At 23.2% G+C, this 20940-nt stretch overlaps 5 protein-coding genes across 5 annotated transcripts; 2 read left to right on the forward strand and 3 right to left on the reverse strand.

Moving 5' to 3' along the window:
- Positions 1-772: 772 nt before the first annotated feature.
- PmUG01_08027500 (conserved Plasmodium protein, unknown function) lies at positions 773-1288 on the reverse strand (the record flags this gene model as incomplete). The annotated part of the gene is made up of 1 exon (XM_029004431.1): positions 773-1288. One exon carries the CDS (start codon positions 1286-1288, stop codon positions 773-775), a length of 516 nt encoding a protein of 171 aa, XP_028861121.1.
- Positions 1289-1772: 484 nt separating this feature from the next.
- On the reverse strand, positions 1773-3419 carry PmUG01_08027600 (conserved Plasmodium protein, unknown function; the record flags this gene model as incomplete). The annotated part of the gene is made up of 1 exon (XM_029004432.1): positions 1773-3419. One exon carries the CDS (start codon positions 3417-3419, stop codon positions 1773-1775), a length of 1647 nt encoding a protein of 548 aa, XP_028861122.1.
- A 2820-nt stretch (positions 3420-6239) lies between these two features.
- RAD23 (DNA repair protein RAD23, putative) lies at positions 6240-7442 on the forward strand (the record flags this gene model as incomplete). Its single annotated transcript, XM_029004434.1, has 1 exon — positions 6240-7442. One exon carries the CDS (start codon positions 6240-6242, stop codon positions 7440-7442), a length of 1203 nt encoding a protein of 400 aa, XP_028861123.1.
- A 4714-nt stretch (positions 7443-12156) lies between these two features.
- PREBP (PRE-binding protein, putative) lies at positions 12157-15291 on the forward strand (the record flags this gene model as incomplete). The annotated part of the gene is made up of 1 exon (XM_029004435.1): positions 12157-15291. One exon carries the CDS (start codon positions 12157-12159, stop codon positions 15289-15291), a length of 3135 nt encoding a protein of 1044 aa, XP_028861124.1.
- A 2359-nt stretch (positions 15292-17650) lies between these two features.
- Positions 17651-19765, reverse strand: HO (heme oxygenase, putative; the record flags this gene model as incomplete). Its single annotated transcript, XM_029004436.1, has 6 exons — positions 17651-17776; positions 18174-18313; positions 18675-18756; positions 18885-19043; positions 19182-19308; positions 19482-19765. 6 exons carry the CDS (start codon positions 19763-19765, stop codon positions 17651-17653), a joined length of 918 nt encoding a protein of 305 aa, XP_028861125.1.
- Between the last annotated feature and the right edge of the window lie 1175 nt (positions 19766-20940).

A 20940-nucleotide genomic window follows, 5' to 3' on the forward strand; every position in this document is an offset into this window, starting at 1 on the left:
AATAATGTAATAACAGAAGTGTACACATATATATATAAAGTTTATTAAATCCCGTTAAGTTAAAATGATTCAACAATAATAATAACTTTAGTTAAGTAATGCTTTATGGCTAATTTTGCAATTTTAAAACATTAAAAAAAAAGAAAAAATCTGCTGATCCTTTTTTATTTTTTTCGTTTTAGTTAGTTTCACATGAAATTATTTATATTTTATTTCACTATGAATAAAATGTATTCATAAGAAAATAAAAAGGATTATAATATCAACAGTTTAAAAAAAAAAAAAAAGAAGATATAATGTTTGCAAATTTTTTTGATAAAATAAAAAAAATAATGTAAGAATAAGGTTCATTCATGAAATAGCAACCAAGTAAAGAAAAAAATTAACTTTCCGTGTCCATGCACTAATTATACACATGGGAAAATATGGGTTAACTAATTTTACATTTAATTTTACTTCGTTTATAATTTACACTTTTAAACTTGTTTTTGTCCGTACTTTCGTTTTTGTCCTTACTTTCGTTTTTGTCCTTACTTTCGTATTTTTCTTTACTTTCGTTTTTGTTTTTTCCTGTTTTTTTTTTTTTTTTTCTTTAGAGTTGTATAAAAAATGAGTATAATTATACATATGAATAAAATGGTTATTAAAAGGATTATATTACATTTGAATATGCTTTTTCCCTTTTCCCCTTTTCCCCTTTTCCCCTTTTCCCCTGTTTTTTTTTTTTTTTTTTTTTTTTTTTTTTTTATTGTCATTCATAGTGATAAACTAGCTATGCGTTGTAATCATTGTGTTTCATTGCATCTTCCTTCTCCTTTTTTTTTTTTTCTTTTTGCATGTCATTTTCTATCTCCATATAGTTTTTGAATTCCCATCCTGTTCCCCCTGCTTTAAAAACTTTGCATATAGACAAATATAAATTAAGGAAAAACGCTTCTCCAACTAGCAAGGCAAATATAATAAATATTATAAAAACTTTGCTTTGTATACTTATTTCAGTAACAGCAAATAAAGCAATAATAAGAAATACTAGAGCCACAACATAAAAACACACATTAATGGCTGTAAAAATTGCAACAATATAAAATATAATAAAATTTTTAAGTATCAGACCAAGAACAATCAAACATCCTAATAATCCACTTGAAACAACAGTCCACACTTTATAATTTTGTTCCGACGTGAATATACATGCTAAACAAGCTATAAAATGAAATATGGCAGCTGCTGTGCATCCCCCTGCTAATGGGAAACAGCAACATTTAGACAACTTTCCCCATACTGCCATTTTGATATAATTTTGGTTAAAAATATAAATTTTATTTTTTTCAGTTCCACAGTTAATTGTACGGAAATAATTACTCTTCGTTTTGTTTGTTGTTTGCTCCTTTGTTTTATTACTTTTTTTGTTTCTTGTTTTTATTCCTTTTTTTTTGGTCTTTTTTTCTGTTTGTTTATCTATTTGTCTGTTTATGAATTATATATTATATTCTTCAAATTCTTCAAATTTTTCAAATTCTTCAAATTTTTCAAATTCTTCAAATTTTTCAAATTCTTCAAATTTTTCAAAGATAATATTTAAAAAAAATTGTAAATGTAACAAAAAAAAAAAAAAGAAAAAAAAAAAAAAAATTAAACATGTACAAACCAGGCTGAATTGTGCAAAAACCAATAAGAGGTAAAACAAGGTAGCTTTTTTTTTTCTTTTTCTTTTTTTTTTTTTTTTTTTTTTTTTTTTTTTTTTTTTGATTGTCATGCATATATTTTTTAATTTATTGAGCCGTAGCTTGTTTATGTTTTAACTGTTTCATTTTACACTTCAGAATTTCTGTAAGATCTTCCCCGTCGTTTATTATGTTTAATTTTTGAAAATAAAACAATAATGTATAGGCGCTATGTTCATTTATGTTTTTATAATTAATTATTATATAATTTTTTATGTTATGTATAATGGAATTATGTGTATAATTTAATATTAAAAGAATGTTTAGAACTTTTATAATGTCTTGAATTAAACAAATATCGTAATTATTTATAAACATTTCAATATCGTCTTCCCAGTGATTTAATAATCTGAGTAAATTATTTTTCAAGTTTTCATATTCACACGCATTTAAACATTTGTTTACATTATCTTTTTTACATTTTTCAGTTTTGCATTTTTCAGTATTTTCTTTAATAAAAATTTTATTCACGTCCAAAAGATGAAAATCGTACATGTTGTTATTTTCATAATTTTTTAAAAGAATGGATAATGAATACAAAACATAAATTTTTAATTCTTTCAACAATTTCATTTTTTTTATTTGTGAAATAAAAATATCCATTTTAGACAAACATATAAGTATATTATATCTTGAATATATATAAAATAGGTTACTTATTTGATTACAGTTCAATAAATTTACGTAACTAATAAGTTTTTCATTAAATATATTTATTATGTAATTAAATAAATTGATATAGTTAATGGAATAGTTGAAATTTTTGTCGTCCTTAACATATTCACCTTTCCCATATATAAGCTCGTAATTTTCAATAATCTCCTTTATATTCGGTAAAAAATGAATACAATTTATTACATCATCAATACTGCTTTTGTCCATAACAGTTGTTAATTTATAAGTACAAATTTTTAATATATGATTAAAATTTTTATTTATTTTCATATAAGAATATAATATTCTACACAAATCCATTAAATTTATATCATCCATTAACAGAATAATTTTTTGCGACAAGGTTTTGAAAATATTCATGTTTTTGTATAATATACATGCAAAGCAGTATGTAATTACACATATATCTCTAACATGCACATGACTATGCATTATATTGTCCATAATTATACTGCTCAGCTTAACAAACAAATCTTCATCATTTATCTTACATTTAACTAAGGCATTTAAAATCATAGATATTTCCACTATATTGTAAAGTGTATGAACTTTTTTTTTTAATTCCTCTTTTAAGAATATAATAAGATTCTCTTTTTTTCTTTTCGAATAGGTTGATATTAACATAGCTAAATTTGAAGTGTTAAAATATTCACATTTCTTTTTTATTATAGGAATAAAACTATCATATAAATTTGTTTCATATCGAATTTTACTCAAACAAAATAAAAAGGATGCAATTTCCCCAACTTCAAATTTATCGATTAATTCGTAAGATCTTTTTTCGATTTTTTTCCATATAAAATCATTTTTAATATTCTCTTTCAAAAGCATATTTGAAAAAATACAAAGAACAGATGAATTCATATGTTTTATCTTAATTTCTTTTTCATTTTTTATATCACCTTCATATTTATTTTTGTATAAAATATTATGGTTTACCTTGGATACAAATCTTTTAAAAAAATAATTAACTGTATTCACATTCGCGCTTTCTGTAATAACATTCTTAAACTTAAGCATTGATGCGAACGATTTTCTTTCCAAGCTACTGTCTTAATTTTATCAAAACCCACGGAGGTGTGCATATACATATACATACATATACACATACATATGTACACATTCGTATACAAATATATACATGCACATACGTACATATGGATAAAAAAGAGAACATTTAAGTCTTAAAAATTTGCCATAAATTCTTTCAAAAGTTTACAAAATATCTCTTTCAAACAACGTTCAAGTTTAAAGAAGTTCAACAGATTAAATGATTGTTTTATAAGAATTCACTTATAACACAATAGGTTGTTATATCCTAGTTTAAAAAGTAAAAAGTAGGATTTTACCTTCTCGTTATTTTACTCTATTTTACACTAATTTACTTTGTCTTACTTTATTTTGTTTTATTTTATTGTATTTTAATTTATTGTAATTTATTATATTTTGTCCTATTTTGTTCTATTCTATTTTTGTTTTAAGCTTTTCTCTTTTTTTTTTGTGCATTATTTTTTGCTTATTAACAGTTCCCAATACGGAAATAACAAAAGTAATAAATAAAAGGGTCAAAAGTATTATTGTTCACACCAGACGTTCGAAAAACACCCTATATAATACTAAGAATCCTTCTATGGTATTATATATTTATTTATTTGTTATATTTATTTGTTATATTTATTTGTTATATTTATTATATTTTTTTTATTTCCTTTTTATATTTTTCTCTTAAAAGTTGCAAAAAAAAAAAAAAATTATTATATATGTTTCATAATAAATTAAAGAAAATAAAACTTTTTTCTTATTTTTTTTTTTTTATAATAATGAACATACTTTCACATTTGGATTCCTTGTACAGATAAAATAAATATACACAAAAAAAAATAAAAAATGCTTAAAACTATTCTGTTGTTTCCAAGAGAAAATCGTTAATCGTATAACTAATATGGTGGCAATAACATACAAAAAAAAAAAAAATATAATAATAACAAAACAATATATACCACTATATAATATACCAACATTTATAAACATGTATAAAATACGCATAAAATATATGTAGTATATATTTATATATAAAACATGCACACAGTTTGTATAAAACAAACCCAGGAAATATATATAAAAAGTATATAAATAAAAGGCTTTTAAGTACTAAAAATAAATACAAACTTCGAATAACTTGTTATAATTATATTTCTTTATTCTAAAAACATTATATACAAAATGGAAGAAATTCTCTTTATTTCATTTTGCTTGTGGGTACTCTCGTAATATAAAAATAATAATTTTAAAATTGAGAAAGCTTTTTATGAACTAAAAAAAATAAATTTATACTTTATTTTTTATACTAAAAAATACACAACTTATGAAATAAACACTACAAAAATTCACATTTCATTATTTCACATCGTTCTTAAATTATTATATTCAAACATTTTTTTATTCATTCATTCAATCATTTTTCAATCCTTTTATTCAATCATTTTTCAATCCTTTTATGCAATCATTTTTTAATCCATATATTCAATTATTTTTTTATCCATATATTTAATTATTTTTTTATCCATATATTCTATCATTTTTTTATCCATACATTCTATCATTTTTTTATCCATATATTCTAACATTTTTTTATCCATATATTCTAACATTTTTTTATCCATATATTCTAACATTTTTTAATCCATATATTCTAACATTTTTTAATCCTTTTGTTCATTAATTTGTTCATTTTTTTTTTGTAATTTGCATAGATAACATTAATACGCATTAACGAATATTGCGATACTTGAAATTTAATTATATCACACATTATATATAATTTATTATTTTCGAATGTACATGTATTACACAAATGTAATGATAAATGAATAATAGGGAGTACCTTTTTATGTATATATATTACTAACAAATATAATGAATTTATAGCATAAATGTGAGCCTTAAAACTCTTCAATTAAAGTTTTTTTATTACATTTTTTAAACAAAAGTAAAAGATGAAGCAACCAATGACAAAATAAAGGAAATAATCAAAACTTAATTCAAAATAAAATTATTTCATTTCCTCTGCACTTTCAGTAATGAAATAAAAAATAAAAACAAAAAATAACAAGTAAAAAATAGCAAGAAAAAAATTGGGAGCAAAAAATAGCAAGAAAAAAATTGGGAGCAAAAATTAACAAGAAAAAAATAAGTAGAAATAATTAACAGGCAAAATATAAAAAGCAAAATTCAAGCAGCAAAAAATAACGAACAATATAACGAGCAAAAAATGAGAAGCAAATATCACAATCTCGCTCGCTTTCATGGCATTTCCCATTTATATAATTAAATGAACTGATCACAATTAAGAAAAAAAAAAAAAAATTTTTTTTTTTTTATATTTTAGTTAAATTAGGCTTTCACATCACGAACATTTCTTTTCGTACGTTTTGTTACATATGCACATACATATTTATATACCTTTTATTTTTTCAATACATTGCTAAATACATCAGTTTACTTCATTCTTTTACCACCATACATCCTTTTAACGAATTGAAAAAAATTGCACAATCGCATAGATGTATTTAGTGAATATTATATACATGAAAATGTGTATATATATATATATACAAAAATGTGTATATGTATGTATAAAAACGTGCATATATGTGTATAAGAACGTCTATATATATGCGAATAAAAACATGTATAAATATGTATAAAAACGTATACATATGTGTTTAAAAACGTACATATATGTGTGCTTGTATGGCTGTATTTATGTACGTATGCACGTGTGCATTTAACCAAGAACATATTCACTTTTTAATCCTCCCCCCTTGATAAATTCAAAAAATGAAAATAAAAGTAAGGACCCTGCAAAATAACGAAGAGGAAATTAATGTAGACAATGATGACACAATACTTGATGTAAAGAAAAAAGTAGAGAGCGTTTTCCCTGAAATGGCATTTGATAAACAGAAATTAATTTTTAGTGGGAATATTTTAATAGATGAAAATAAAGTAGTAGATATATTAAAAGAAAATGATATAGTTATAGTTATGGCAAGTAAGAAAATATTTGCAAGTAATAAGAACAACTCAAAAGAAAATGCGAATGATTCATCAACTAATAGCAGTGCTCCAAAAATTAATGATAATAATTCCGTACATAAAAATGATGAAAAGAATAAGTTATTATCCAATAAAAATGAAATACAAACAGATGAAGGTAAACAAAATGTAAGTATAAATAATGCAGAATCAATGTTATTAACAGGCGATAAATTAAAAGAAACTATAGACAACATATGTGCTATGGGATTCGAAAGAGAGACTGTTAGGAAAGCAATGATACTAGCTTATAACAACCCCAATAGAGCAATTGATTATTTGACTAATGGATTTCCAGATATAAATGAATTAAATGAAATTAACGAAATTAATGAAGTGGGTGAAAGGAACGAAATGGGTGAAAGGAACGAAATGGGCGAAAGGAACGAAATGGGCGAAAATACGTACGAAAGAGATAATAATGAAAATTCTTCTAACTTATCAAATCATTTAATGAATTATAATTTATTAGGTGATAACTCTGGACTAGGTTTATCAGAAAATCCTGAACTGTTAAGAAATTCTCCCTTCATTAATGTTATACGAGATGTTGCATTATCCAACCCTCAAAGAATTCCTGAAATTTTAGAAATGATTGGAAGAACCGATCCATCCTTTTTAGATTATATAAGAGAAAATCAAACAGAATTTTTAAGAGTCATCCAAAATTATAGTAATGAAAATACACCAAATGCTGATAACGAACAATTATCGAGCGATGTGATAACACAACAAGGCATTCAAAATACAAGTGATCAGACTAATGAAAATTTAAACATACCTATTACACCATTAAATGAAAACGAAATGGAGAGTGTGAAAAAATTAGAATCACTTGGTTTTCCAAAACACCTAGCGATTGAGGCTTTTATTGCTTGTGATAAGAATGAAGAAATGGCAGCGAATTACTTATTCGAAAATATGAATGATTACACCTCGGAGTAGGGGAGTGTAAGTAGCAGTTAGAAGCGTAAGTAGCATTAGGAAATATTATGAAGGAAAAGAAAACGGTAGCAGTCAGATAACAAACAAAACAAACTTTCATAAAGCATATCATTACTTCTGAACTTTTATCCTTTTTGCCTATAACATTTTTCGTTCAAACGAACCAAGGAAAATTAGAAAACAGTTAAACATGTATATATATATATATATATATATATATATATATATGTAGCAGTACACAGTATATATATATTTATTGTATTTCCCCCAATTTTCAGCCCCTAAATAAAATTCCATTTTAACAGATTATTTTATTCTAATTATATTTTGTTGAGACAATTTTATAAAAAAAATTCTGATTTTTTCTTTTTTTTTTTTTAAGTTTTTATTCCCATTTATTTAATAAATTACATTTTTACAACTTTTTTAAATGGTGAGATTATATTATGTTTGTTTAATGACGCTATTTAAATATTATAATAATTTACATTTTTAAAATAAGTTTTACTATTTTTTGTTTTTCTTTCTGATGATAAGAAACTTATTTTGCAAAAATGATTAACACTTTTTATTTTTTTAATATTGCATTTTGTACGCGCATAATGTACTTTGTATAAATACATATAATATATATTCATATAATGTATTCATATAATGTATTAATGTATATACACGCGTTGGTTCACGCAATTATTCGCTTCATCGTTTAACACTAATAACAAGATTTTACTATTTACTTCGATGAGATAGTTATACAGACTTACTCAAAATGGTGTTCATCAGAAAAAGGTATAACCATTAATAATTATTTAAGCTTTTTTTCAGCTTTAAACAGGTAGCAAAATTTAACCATTAGAACTACGCAGCATATACTAGCGCTCATGAGCTTATATAATACGTATGTATATATTTATCTATGTATATATATAGAACTAATCGTGGATAGGTGCACTGGAAAGTCTATAATAATATCATGGATATAAAAGGTATATATAATAATAATAGATCAAGAGATTTGCTAAATCATTTATGAAAAATCACAACATTGATAACCTAATATATAGATATACATATATTCACATACACAAATATACTTATATATATATATATATATATATATATTTATTTATTTATTTATTTTTTTAAATGTAAATTTCACAATTTGGTAGTTTTCCCAAGGGTCATAAAGTCATACATAAAAAAGAAGAGTACTTTGATAAATTTGGAAAAAATCATAGAATTGTTAAAAAAAAAAAAAAAAATCATTAACTTATATGTGTATATTTATAACTATTAAATTTGTTAAGCCGCTTTGACATAACTCTTATTACATATATTATTCTTGCATAAAATATTATTCTTATTATTCTTTTTATTCTACCAGAAATGTATATATATATATGTGTAAATACATTTGCCTGAGAGTACAAGGTATAAACTATTTATATCGACGTAAAACACGTATACATTCCATTTTTCGTCATTATATTTTTAAATAAATTTGAAAAAAAGTATTCTCTTTTAATTGCAATTGGAAATAAAGAAAAAATTCTTACAAATACGTAATTTCTCGTAACATAAAAATATTTTTCCTTATATATGTATATATAATTAAATATATCGGTTAATTACAGTAGCACACCACTTTTATTCTTTATTAATTGCAAGGTGGTGATGGTAAAGCAACACATGTTATGAAAGCAACACGTAATATATTATATTATAATATTATATTATTATATTATTTTTTCTATTGACATTTCATTTTTTACAGCTAAAAAGTATAAGTGACAAAGTGCACCTTTTGTGTTGACGTGGCTATGGCTATATTAATAATGTATATGACTTTTAATTTGGTATTAAAAAAAAAAAATAATTACGTATATATATATATATATATATATATATATATATATATATATATATACTTATGTAACATAGCAATATTATTATTTAATCTTGTAACATATGTTTTTTCAAGTTTTAATTGTGATTTATACATTCTTTTTTCTTTAAGGAAAATACTTGTTTTAACAAAGCAGTTCTTAGTTGTTTCGTTCCATAACAATGGAAACAAAGAATATATAGCGCTATAAAAAAAAAAAAAAAAAATATATATATATATATATATATATCATAACAAAAAATATAAATATTTTTTTTCATAATATTTTCCTTAACCCTTTAAAAATTTGTCATTGTACATAAAGGTATATACAAACTCTTGGTAGCTCTTATTTGACGCAGAATTGCATATATATATGTATGTATATATGCATTATATATGTACATACAAAATATGCACATTTATAATATACATATAAATACGTAACTCCGTGTTTATGAGTATTTATATATATTATTATATATGTGTATATATAAATATACATATGCATATTAAGATGCTTATAAATGTATAACACATGCTTCATGTAAGCATCTTGTACATGTTACTGTTATACACTAAATTGTTCACGAAATAACCTAAATTAAATTGAACAAAAAAAATTTATTTTGACATCTTGAAATTTTTACATTTTGAAAAGGACATAAATAAACGAAAAAGCATTTATTTATTTTTAAAAATAAATGAATATAATAAAATTAAGGGAAAATCTTAATTTCATTACATATAATATTTATATAAATTTCATATAAAATATATATAAATATATTACGTATAATACTGAAAAAAGTGCTACATACAATATACAGTTAATAATTATACATAATATATATTACATATATATATATATATATATATAATAATAATATGTATATAATGCGGATATGAAAATGATATTGATATATAACATGTGTGCTTTTAAGTTTTAGGCCCCATTTTTTTTTTTTTTTTTTTATATATATTCATCATTCACTTTTATCTAACACATTTACGTATAATATCACCTTTTAACTAACAAAAGATATTGCATTTTTATATTTATATATAATTTTTTTTTTTTTTTTGAAATTATATAAAAGTTAAATATGTGTTCGTACATACAAATGGTATACGTTTATATATAATATACATATATATATATATATATATATATATATATATATATATATATATAATTAAACGCATACGAATAAATTTTTGCTATATATGTAATATATAGAGAATTTAAAAAAAAAAAATAATTATGTAAGCAATATAAAAATATCAATATATTATAGATTAATTTATACTTCGACATTTTCAAAAAAAAAAAAAAAAAATATTTTTAAAGAAAAAATAGTATTTAAAGTAATTTTGTATAATAATATTGTTAGTTATATGTTAAAATTCTTACATTTATATTAATACTAAAAAGAATTTAATAGAATATAAGAAAAATTAAGTAAATTATAATATATATATTATACATATATAACTTATCACCACTTGTCATTTTTATTTTATATATATTATTATATATATACATATATTTATAAATAAAGAACAAGCAACAAACGAATCATATAAATTTAAATATAATGGAGAAACCAAAAAAATTGTAGTAAAAATTATTCTATTTGTTTTTAATATATATTAAAATAATATATTTATATTTATATACACTTTTTTTTTTTTTTTTTTTTTTTATTATTTAAATTTTTTTAAATAGAAAATGTTAAATCATTGAACAAAATTTGTGTACAGCCTTCTTTCACATTATATATATTTATGCAGTAATTGAACTTATTTGAAGGGGAAAAAAAAAAGTGAGCATATAAAATAAAGAAAAATAAGGAAGATAAGTAAAGAATAAAAGCAAAGAACAAATATAAGGAACAAAAGAACAAAAGTAAAAAGAAAAAAGAAAAAAGAAAAAACGAAGAAAAAATTAAATTAAAATGAACATACATTGCTGAAAAATTTATCCCCTCACAGGTTGATAGTTAATTTCATGTTCAGTTGTGCTTTTATCTTATTTTGAAAAAATAATTTGTCCCTTTTATTATAAATATTGTAAAAAATTAACTGTTCTAAGAGTTAATTTAAAGAGTTGCTTTTCAAGTTAATTTTTAAAAAGGGTGTTTAAATAATAATTCTTTTGTTTAAATTATACTCAAAAGGAAGGACATTATATGTATATATTTATATATATATAAATGTTTATGAAGGTTTCTCACTTCTTGCAAAGGAAAGAAAAGAGCATAGTTAGTCTGCACAGAAGTTATATATATATAGTTATATATATATGTATATGTACGCACACACAGGCAGGAAATTTACAGTATTTGTTCCAGCTATAATAATTAACTAATATACTCACGCGAAGGAAGAATTATAACTTCTGAAGATATAAATTCTCAAGTACAGAAAACGAAAGAAAATAAACGAAACATTATTAATTAAAGGAAGCAAAACGTAGTCAAGTAATTACAAAAATGAAAGAAAATCGAATCTCATCTTTTTTGTAATGCACTGTTTTTACCCCATCATTGAGCTTAATTGTTTTAAATGTGTTTTTCCATATTTACATTAGAAATTATGTTTAATGTGTTAATTTTTTATTTTTATTGACCATTTAATTTTTTGTACTTAGTTATAACATCAAGTTGAATCTCATTAGCACACAACATACATACATACATACAGATACCGATGTAGATTGGCATGTACATGTGGAAATGTATACATATGTACACTCGCTGTTTCTTCTTTTAATAATTTTTCAAGTATTTATCTGTTTATCCTTCACTTTCTGTTCTCTTTTATAGAATGCATTTCATAACTAAGATGGGAAGAAAGGCAAAAGCCGCTGCAACGGGAGTACAGGAAAAGAGTGAGAATGAAAATGCAACTTTGACAAATAACATAAAAGAAAATGCACCAAATGATAAAAAAGCAGGAGGATCGAAACTAAACGATAAAAATGAAAAAAATGAAAACAACGAAAAGAACGAAAAGAGTGCTAAGAGCAATAAGAATATGCAGAATGACAAGGGTATGAAGAATGATAAGAAAACGACAAACAAAGGAACCGAGCTAACGGCAAATGTGCAACTAAATGGAAGTATTCAGAAAAAAAAAGAGAATGATATAGAAGGAAAGAAAGTTAATAATAACGTGGAGGAAAAATGCATAATAAAGGCAAAGGACAAAGGAGGAAACAGAAATAAGAGCACCAACCAAAATAATAAAAATAATAACAATAATAATAATAATAATAATAATAATAGCAATAATAGCAATAATAGAAATAATAGCAATAATAGAAATAATAGCAATAATAGAAATAATAGCAATAGTAATAGTAATAACAATGACGTCAACGCTCAACATAATAACGCCGCGCAAAAGAAGAAGAAAACGAACAAGAATGCAAAGAAGGACGAAGGTGTGAACAAACCAAATGAAGATGGGGGGGAGGAGAAGAAAATAAATGAAGATCAATCCCAATCGAAAGGTAATAAGAATTCGAAGAAAAATGAGGAGGGTAGGAGGAAAGAGAAAAATGAAAATATGAACGGTACAGGTAGTAATAAGAATAATATGGAAAAGAACAAGGAAGATAAAAAAGAAGAGGGAAAAAGGGAAGATGGAAATAAGAAGGACATGAAAAAAGAACTGAAATTAAAAGAAGATGAAAGAAAGAAGATTGAAAATGAGCTAAATAAGAAATTTTTAAAATTAACAAAACAAGATAATTATAAAAATATAAATGATAAAATCGAAGCGGAGGTCAAAAGGAACAGCGAATTTGAAACGCTTATTAGTAGTATAAATACGTCCATATTAAAAATCAATACACAAACACCAAGGCCAACTAACGTAAAACTATCTTCAACCGACATTGAGAATAAATGTAAGGAAGCAAAATTAAAGAAGAAGAAAATAAATCCAAAAAATGTTGAAGAAATGGAAGAAGTAAATACATATATAAATTACTTAGAAGAACAATTGAATTTAACAAAAAATTATGAAAATTTTAAAAACTTTCAAAATCGTTTAAATACATTGAAAAAATCATGTGAAGAAAAATTAAAAGAAAATTTAAAAAGTTTAAATGAAATAAAAACGCAAGAAAAAAAATTAAAATATGTAGACAAAATTATAAAAATGAAAAGAGAAAAACAAAATATCGTAATAAAAGAATCAGATATAATTAATAAAGAATTTTCTCTTTCAAATGATAAATATACTACCTTAGTTAAACCATACAATTTTATTAATAGAATACAGAGTAAATATTTTGTATATGTAGACAAAGTAAATAACAACAATTATGAAAACAAGATATCTTTATATATATCAGGTTGTAAGGACGATATTGAAAATTTTATATCCTATATAAAGAATATAGATTTTACGGAAAAAAATTGTGTACTATTAAGTAATAAAGTATTTAAAATAATGTTAAATTCATGTGATAGAAGTTTTAAAAAATTGGAAGAAGATACGAATGTATTTATTCATATAGATAATGATACCTTATATTATTGTGGTATGAAAAATGATGTGGAAAATTTAAAGGAATTAATAGATAAAGCTATAAATGAGAAAAATACTAGTACGAAAAATGTATTTAAAACTATTAAGCTAGATTCAGTTTTAGCAAGAGGATTTAACAAAGGTTTATTAAAAGAAATAGAGAATAAAACTAATACATTAATACGAATGAATTATGATGCAAAAACTTTTGACGCTTCAGCTACAATTAAAGGAACTAAAAATAGTGATATTGAAGAAGCAGAAGAAAAATTAAATGATATTCTTAAAAGTTTAGATTCCGAATTTGTAGAATTTGAAGAAAGAGAAATATTTGCCTTATATAAAAAATGCACGTATGAATTAAATGAAATAAGAAAAAATTTAAATCTTTTTGTTATTCGTCATGATAATGGTATTAGTTTAGTAGGTAAAAATGAGAATATTCAAAAAGCATTAGAGATTTTAGATTATGCAAAAAATATTATTTCAAGCAAATCAGTTAAAAAAAAGCTTACAGAGGAAGAAGCTTTTTTATTTAATGCTAATTATAGAAATCAGATAAAAACAAAAACTGGTGCAGAGGTAAAAATATTTAATAAAAGTAATTATAAAGAATTAAATATAAGTGGTAATAAAAATGATATTGATAATGCAATACAAATGATTGATGATTTATTAAAAAAAAGGAAATGCACCCAAGTCGAAATTAACGAAAAAGTTATTGCTTTATTACTCTCCTCCAAAGCACAAAAAATTAAAGAAATTGAAAAAGATACATCTACAAGTATACAAATTAATAAAACTAGTCATGTAGCTCAAATTTATGGGCATGAAGATAACATACACCTAGCAAAGGATATTTTAGAAAATCTCGTTCAGTCAGAAGAGAAAGAAGCTAAATACATTCCAAATAATTTATATGTAACTGTAGAAATGAATGTTGATACAGAACAAATTGGTAGTATTATAGGAAGAAAAGGAAGAACAATAAATAAAATACAAGAAGAAACGTTAGCTAAAAAGATTCATATTGATAAAGAAAATAAAAAAATTTTCATACATGGGACACAAAAAACGGTAGATTTAGCACAAAAAGAAATTTTGAAAATTTTAAGTAGAAGTAAAGAAGATAATGCTTATTATGATCGTTATAATAATAAACCTTCTAGCAACAATTCCCCCTCATCACATAGAAAGACACATAACAAAAGCACAAGATCATCAGAAAGAGGAGGAGGAAGGTCAAATCATCGATCCACCTCATCCAAAAATGGTGTATATATAAATACCAGTGATGAAAAGGCATTCCCAAGTCTTCACGATGTAACTAATATTCAGTCCAAAAAAACAAAAAAAGCAATTAACCAAGCAAATATAAAAAGACAGGACGACCAGCAAGCAGAAGTTACTAATGAGAACTGATCAGAAATAGTTATTACACATACGCGTACACACTCCCCCTCCCTAACTTAGCCTTTTTTTTTTTTTTTTCTTCGCTACACATCCTTGCTTATATTAGTTGCCTCATATATATGTGCGCACATGCTTGTGCATGTGGATACGTCAATATATGCTACTACTTGTTATAGGTGCGTACATGTACGTACGTATGTATGCGAGTATGCATGTATGCGTATATGTATGTGTGCGTGTATCCGTGTATGCCTATATGTCTGTACGTACGTGTGTTTTCCTTTTAATATTTATTTATTTTAAAATTTAGGGCATATATGTGCATTCAATTCATTTTATACAAGCGTATTGAGTTATTGCACCAGAAGTGGAAAACAAGAATTCTATAAAGAAAAAGCAATAAAACTTTAAAAAAAAAAAAAAAAAAAAAAAAAAAAAAAAAAAAAAAAAAAAAATTAAAAAAAAAAAAAAAAGTTAAAATATGAAAAAAAAAAAAAAAAAAAAAAAAATGTTAAAAATTAAAAATTGAAATATAGAAAAAACGAAAAAGATTATATATATAGTATAAATACAAAAATATTGTACATGCTAGGGCCAACAAAAAAAACGCAAAAAGCAAAAAATAATATATATATTTAGCTGTGTGTAAGGGCCTGTGCGTTTGTATATTCCATATTCACACATAATGTATACATATAATATATATATAAATTTCTTTTCCATATTTATTTATTGTATTGTTTTAATTTTAAACATTTAAATTAAAAATGCACTTTTTTTATAATAAATTCTTATACTAAAATAAATTTTGAACTAGAATATTTTCAACTTTTCCATACAGAATTATGAGCTTATTCAATTTACGAAAAATATTAAAATAAAAAAAAAAAGCAATATGTATGTATGTATGTATGTATGTATGTATGTATGTATGTATGTATGTATGTATGTATGTATGTATGTATGTATGTATGTATGTATGTATGTATGTATGTATGTATGTATGTATGTATGTATGTATGTATGTATGTATGTATGTATGTATGTATGTATGTATGTATGTATGTATGTATGTATGTATGTATGTATGTATGTATGTATGTATGTATGTATGTATGTATGTATGTATGTATGTATGTATGTATGTATGTATGTATGTATGTATGTATGTATGTATGTATGTATGTATGTATGTATGTATGTATGTATGTATGTATGTATGTATGTATGTATGTATGTATGTATGTATGTATGTATGTATGTATGTATGTATGTATGTATGTATGTATGTATGTATGTATGTATGTATGTATGTATGTATGTATGTATGTATGTATGTATGTATGTATGTATGTATGTATGTATGTATGTATGTATGTATGTATGTATGTATGTATGTATATGTATGTATGTATGTATGTATGTATGTATGTATGTATGTATGTATATGTATATATGTATGTATGTATATATGTATGCATATATGTATGTATATATGTATGTATGTATATATACTTTTACGTATTATCCTTATATGTAAGCTTGCACAACTCTCTGTGACACCTGGCAGCATACGTTTTTATATTTTATTTTGGTTCACTATTTCAAGAAGTGAAGCACGTAAAAAGATATGAAAACTTAAAATACGTTTGTACTTACACATTTAAACATGCTTATACATATGCATACTTATTTATATATAGATATACACTCTTTTGTTATGTGTTTACTCTTTTGAGGTGTCTGACAATTTTATAAATTTGTTATATGTACTACCTTATGTATACATGTAAACATGTGTCATATACACTTATGCGCACTTTGAAATTTTAAAAAGTAGTAAACGGAATAAACTTAGAAAATAAAAATAAAAATATGGTGTTATTATATAAAAATACGTATTTTAAAATAGTAAATTAAAATATGTTGTGTAGTTTTCTATCTATCTTTCTTTTTTTTTTTTTTTTTTTTTTCATTTTTACTTTTTTTTTTTTAAAACATTTTTAAACGCAAATTAAGTTTAATTAAAATATTAAAAAAAAATGTAAGTTTTACAACAACAGTATAGGATAGTAGCAATTATAACTAGTATATATAAATAGCGCACACTATCTTTTATTGTTATAATTTTTTAAAAATAAAGAGGAAAAAATATTTGGCTGATATCATTTTTTTTTTTTTTTTTTTTTTATATTTATAACTAGAAACAAATTAACCAAAAAAAAAAAAACCAATTAGTTATAATGCAAAATAAGAATAAAATTAAAACATATATTTAAAAATATTGAAACGCAACAAAACGCAATAAAATAAAGCACAGTAATGTTTGATAATGAAGGAATATAAAAAGCGTTGATAAAATTGCTGGCTATTTTTTAACGTGCTGAAAATGCTTCGTTAATATCATCATTTTATCAGTGGCATCATGAAGACTAGCCAAAAAATTGTCTTTGTCCCACCTGCTCCATTTTCTACTCATTTTATTTAGACAAAACTGAAAATGGGAGAAATAATAAATATATTTTCATTTAAAGAAATAGGTTTACCAAATATGTACACATTTAGACCCCTACATTATTTGCACTTAATTTTATACACTTATATATAAATATAAAATGATAGACACATTATTGTATATACATGTATTTATATATGCGGGTAATGAATCGTACTAATATATAAATTTTAAAATTGTACAATTAAAGATTATATATATATATATATATATATATATTTTTTTTTTTAATACACTTTCCCATAATAACTTCATATTATAAAAAAGTCCTCGTATGTTCAACATGAACAAAAACATAACTGCATAAATATTATAACACATTTATATAACATAACATATACGTTGTTAATGTTTAATATTATATGTATGTGGTCACCTCGAAATTAGATACATCAGGAATATACCTCGACGATTTTAACTTTTTAATTATATTTAAATAATTACAAATACTATTCAGTAAATGCTCTTTTGTTAAATGAAAATTTTTGTAGAATAAGTATGAATGGGCTAAGAATTCTGACAGAAAAAAGAAAAAAAGAAAAAAAGAAAAAATTAAGAATTATGAACTATGAATTATGAATTATGAATTATGAATTATGAATTATTTGAATGGGGTACTAAGGCTTTTCCACTGTTTTGTCTACGTTATATATTTTTAACATAACTTTGTGTAACTAAACTTTATTAAAAATTATTTATGAAAATGAACTGATAGCAATCCTATCACCGGCAAACTTTTTGCTAGTCTTTCTAAAATATGCTCTTTTTTAATATGTGTACACATGTATACATAAACGTATACGAATATATACATATATATATATATATATATATATATATATATATATATATATATATATATTGTTCTTATTATTACTTAATTTATCCCTTTTAAATAGTTCTTCCAGATGTGCAATGTATTCTCGACCATATTGGCTAACGGTTATATCGTCCGAGTTCTGACAAAGGGGTAACAAAATGAAACTTATATAGGAACACAAATGCATATATATGCGTACACACGAATGCACGTGCACATAATTTCATGAAGAAATCCTTTTTTTTTTTTCAAAAAAAAAAGCATTACTTCAACCACAGATGTCAAATACATGATATCATCGTAAAGATGATTCGTTAGTAACATGGGTCCTGTGTACGTAAGGAGAGAAAAGTCCTTGCAATTTAGGAAAAATTCATCGATTTTTAAAAAAATGTTATACAAGTCTATGAGGAATTGCATAAAGATCTGTGAAAGTAATGGAAGATAAATGAAGATGAGTTAACTGCTTCTAACAGAAATGTGCATAATATATATACATATATATATATATATATATATATTCATATTTTTTTAAAAAGTGGTCTTTCTTTAAATTATATATACCTGTCTGCTAAAATTAGAATTATAATCATTAATGTGTTTAAATATTTCTCGAAATTTTTCCCTCTCTTTTAATTTCTCATTTTCTATTTTGGCTAGCTTTGGAAGTACTTCACTTCTAACGAAAAGGCTTCAAAAAAAAAAAAAAAAAAGGGGAAAATAACACAGACACACGTATGGGCATAATTGTATATATATATATATATATATTATATATATATGCATACACGAAACATAACCTGAATATGAACTATTATAACTCATTATTATACACAAAACAGAATATTTACAGCAAAAACTCACAGATTTTCATGGTAATTATAAGCATCCCTTATATTATAGTTGATATTATTTTTATCATTCCCACTTCTTTTTCTATAATCATTTATTCTTTGTATTTGTATATCTCTAAAATTAATAAATTTTTTTGCTTTAAGACGATATTTTTTCCTACATTCAAAATTTTTTTTTATGAAAAGTAAAGTTTTTTTGGTATTTTCTTTATGTAAATTATAGTAAATCTTTTCATTATGTACATTAGAAAAAAGTGTAATAATCAAGAATTGAAATAATATTATATTAATCATGTTTTAATTTCTCCTTGGTCTTGTAAATGTTAGCATTTTAAATGTGTTAGCATTTTAAATGTGTTAGCATGTTAATTGGTTAGCATAATAAATTTGTTGACACTTCAAACATGTCAGCATATATCTTGGCATATTAATTTTTCATTTTTTGTACCATAAAAAAAATGTACATTTATTCTGACTTTTCCAAGTATATATTTTTAAAAATACTAAAGTAAGAAATTATGATTTTTCAAGAATATATGTATACATTTTCATTTTTAATTTTCATACAATTCAATCTTTATGTAACCATTTCCTAATAAATTATGTAAAGAGTACTGCGTAATTGATTTTCACGCTCATCAAAATTTTGAAATAATTACAGTTATTTGAATATATAGCTTAATGCGAAAATTATTACAAGTTTTTTTTTTTTTTTTTATTTCTCACTATGAAAATACGTTTAAGTATACATAACACATATTCATGTATATACATATTCACATATATATATATATATATATTTGTACCATGGTATATTCCATTCAAGGCAAATTCTTATAATAATATTTTAAAAGCTACTTGTTTTGTAATTCATTATTTTAGTTCTTCCATATAAGTACATTCGTGTTTCATTTTTATTGTTTCCATTTTGATTTTTTCATAAAGCCACAATTTATATGCTTTTATTTTGATCTTATTTCCTCTTTATTTTAACATAATTTAGAACATGCCGAATAACAATATGTTGGAAAGGATTAAAAGAAAAAAAAAAAAGAAAGAAAGGAATAGAAAAGAAGAAAATAAATCTAGTTTATATAGATACACAAAAAAATTTATTTAATGTTTTTGTATTTATATTTTATATGCATCCTCTTTCTTTTTATGTTTTTGTTCTAGCCAATTGTTGAAAGTGTGCATAGGCCCCTGTTTACCTGATTTAAAATAAATCTAAGATATTTAATTATATTAAATTGAGTTACATTACAGGGTAAAACATTTCCACGCAGTCAATTCGAGTTACTCCTTGTACCAAAAAATTAGGAAAAGTGGAACAAAAGGTAGAAACAGAAGAGAAAGGACAAAATAAACGCAAAAAAAGCAGCTGAGCAAAAAGGGGAAACTACTTGCACAGTGCACATTTAGAGTTGTTACAAAAACAGTAAAAAGAGCGCACACAAATTTGACAATGC

Source organism: Plasmodium malariae (genome assembly GCF_900090045.1).
Source record: "Plasmodium malariae genome assembly, chromosome: 8".
Lineage (NCBI taxonomy): Eukaryota > Apicomplexa > Aconoidasida > Haemosporida > Plasmodiidae > Plasmodium > Plasmodium malariae.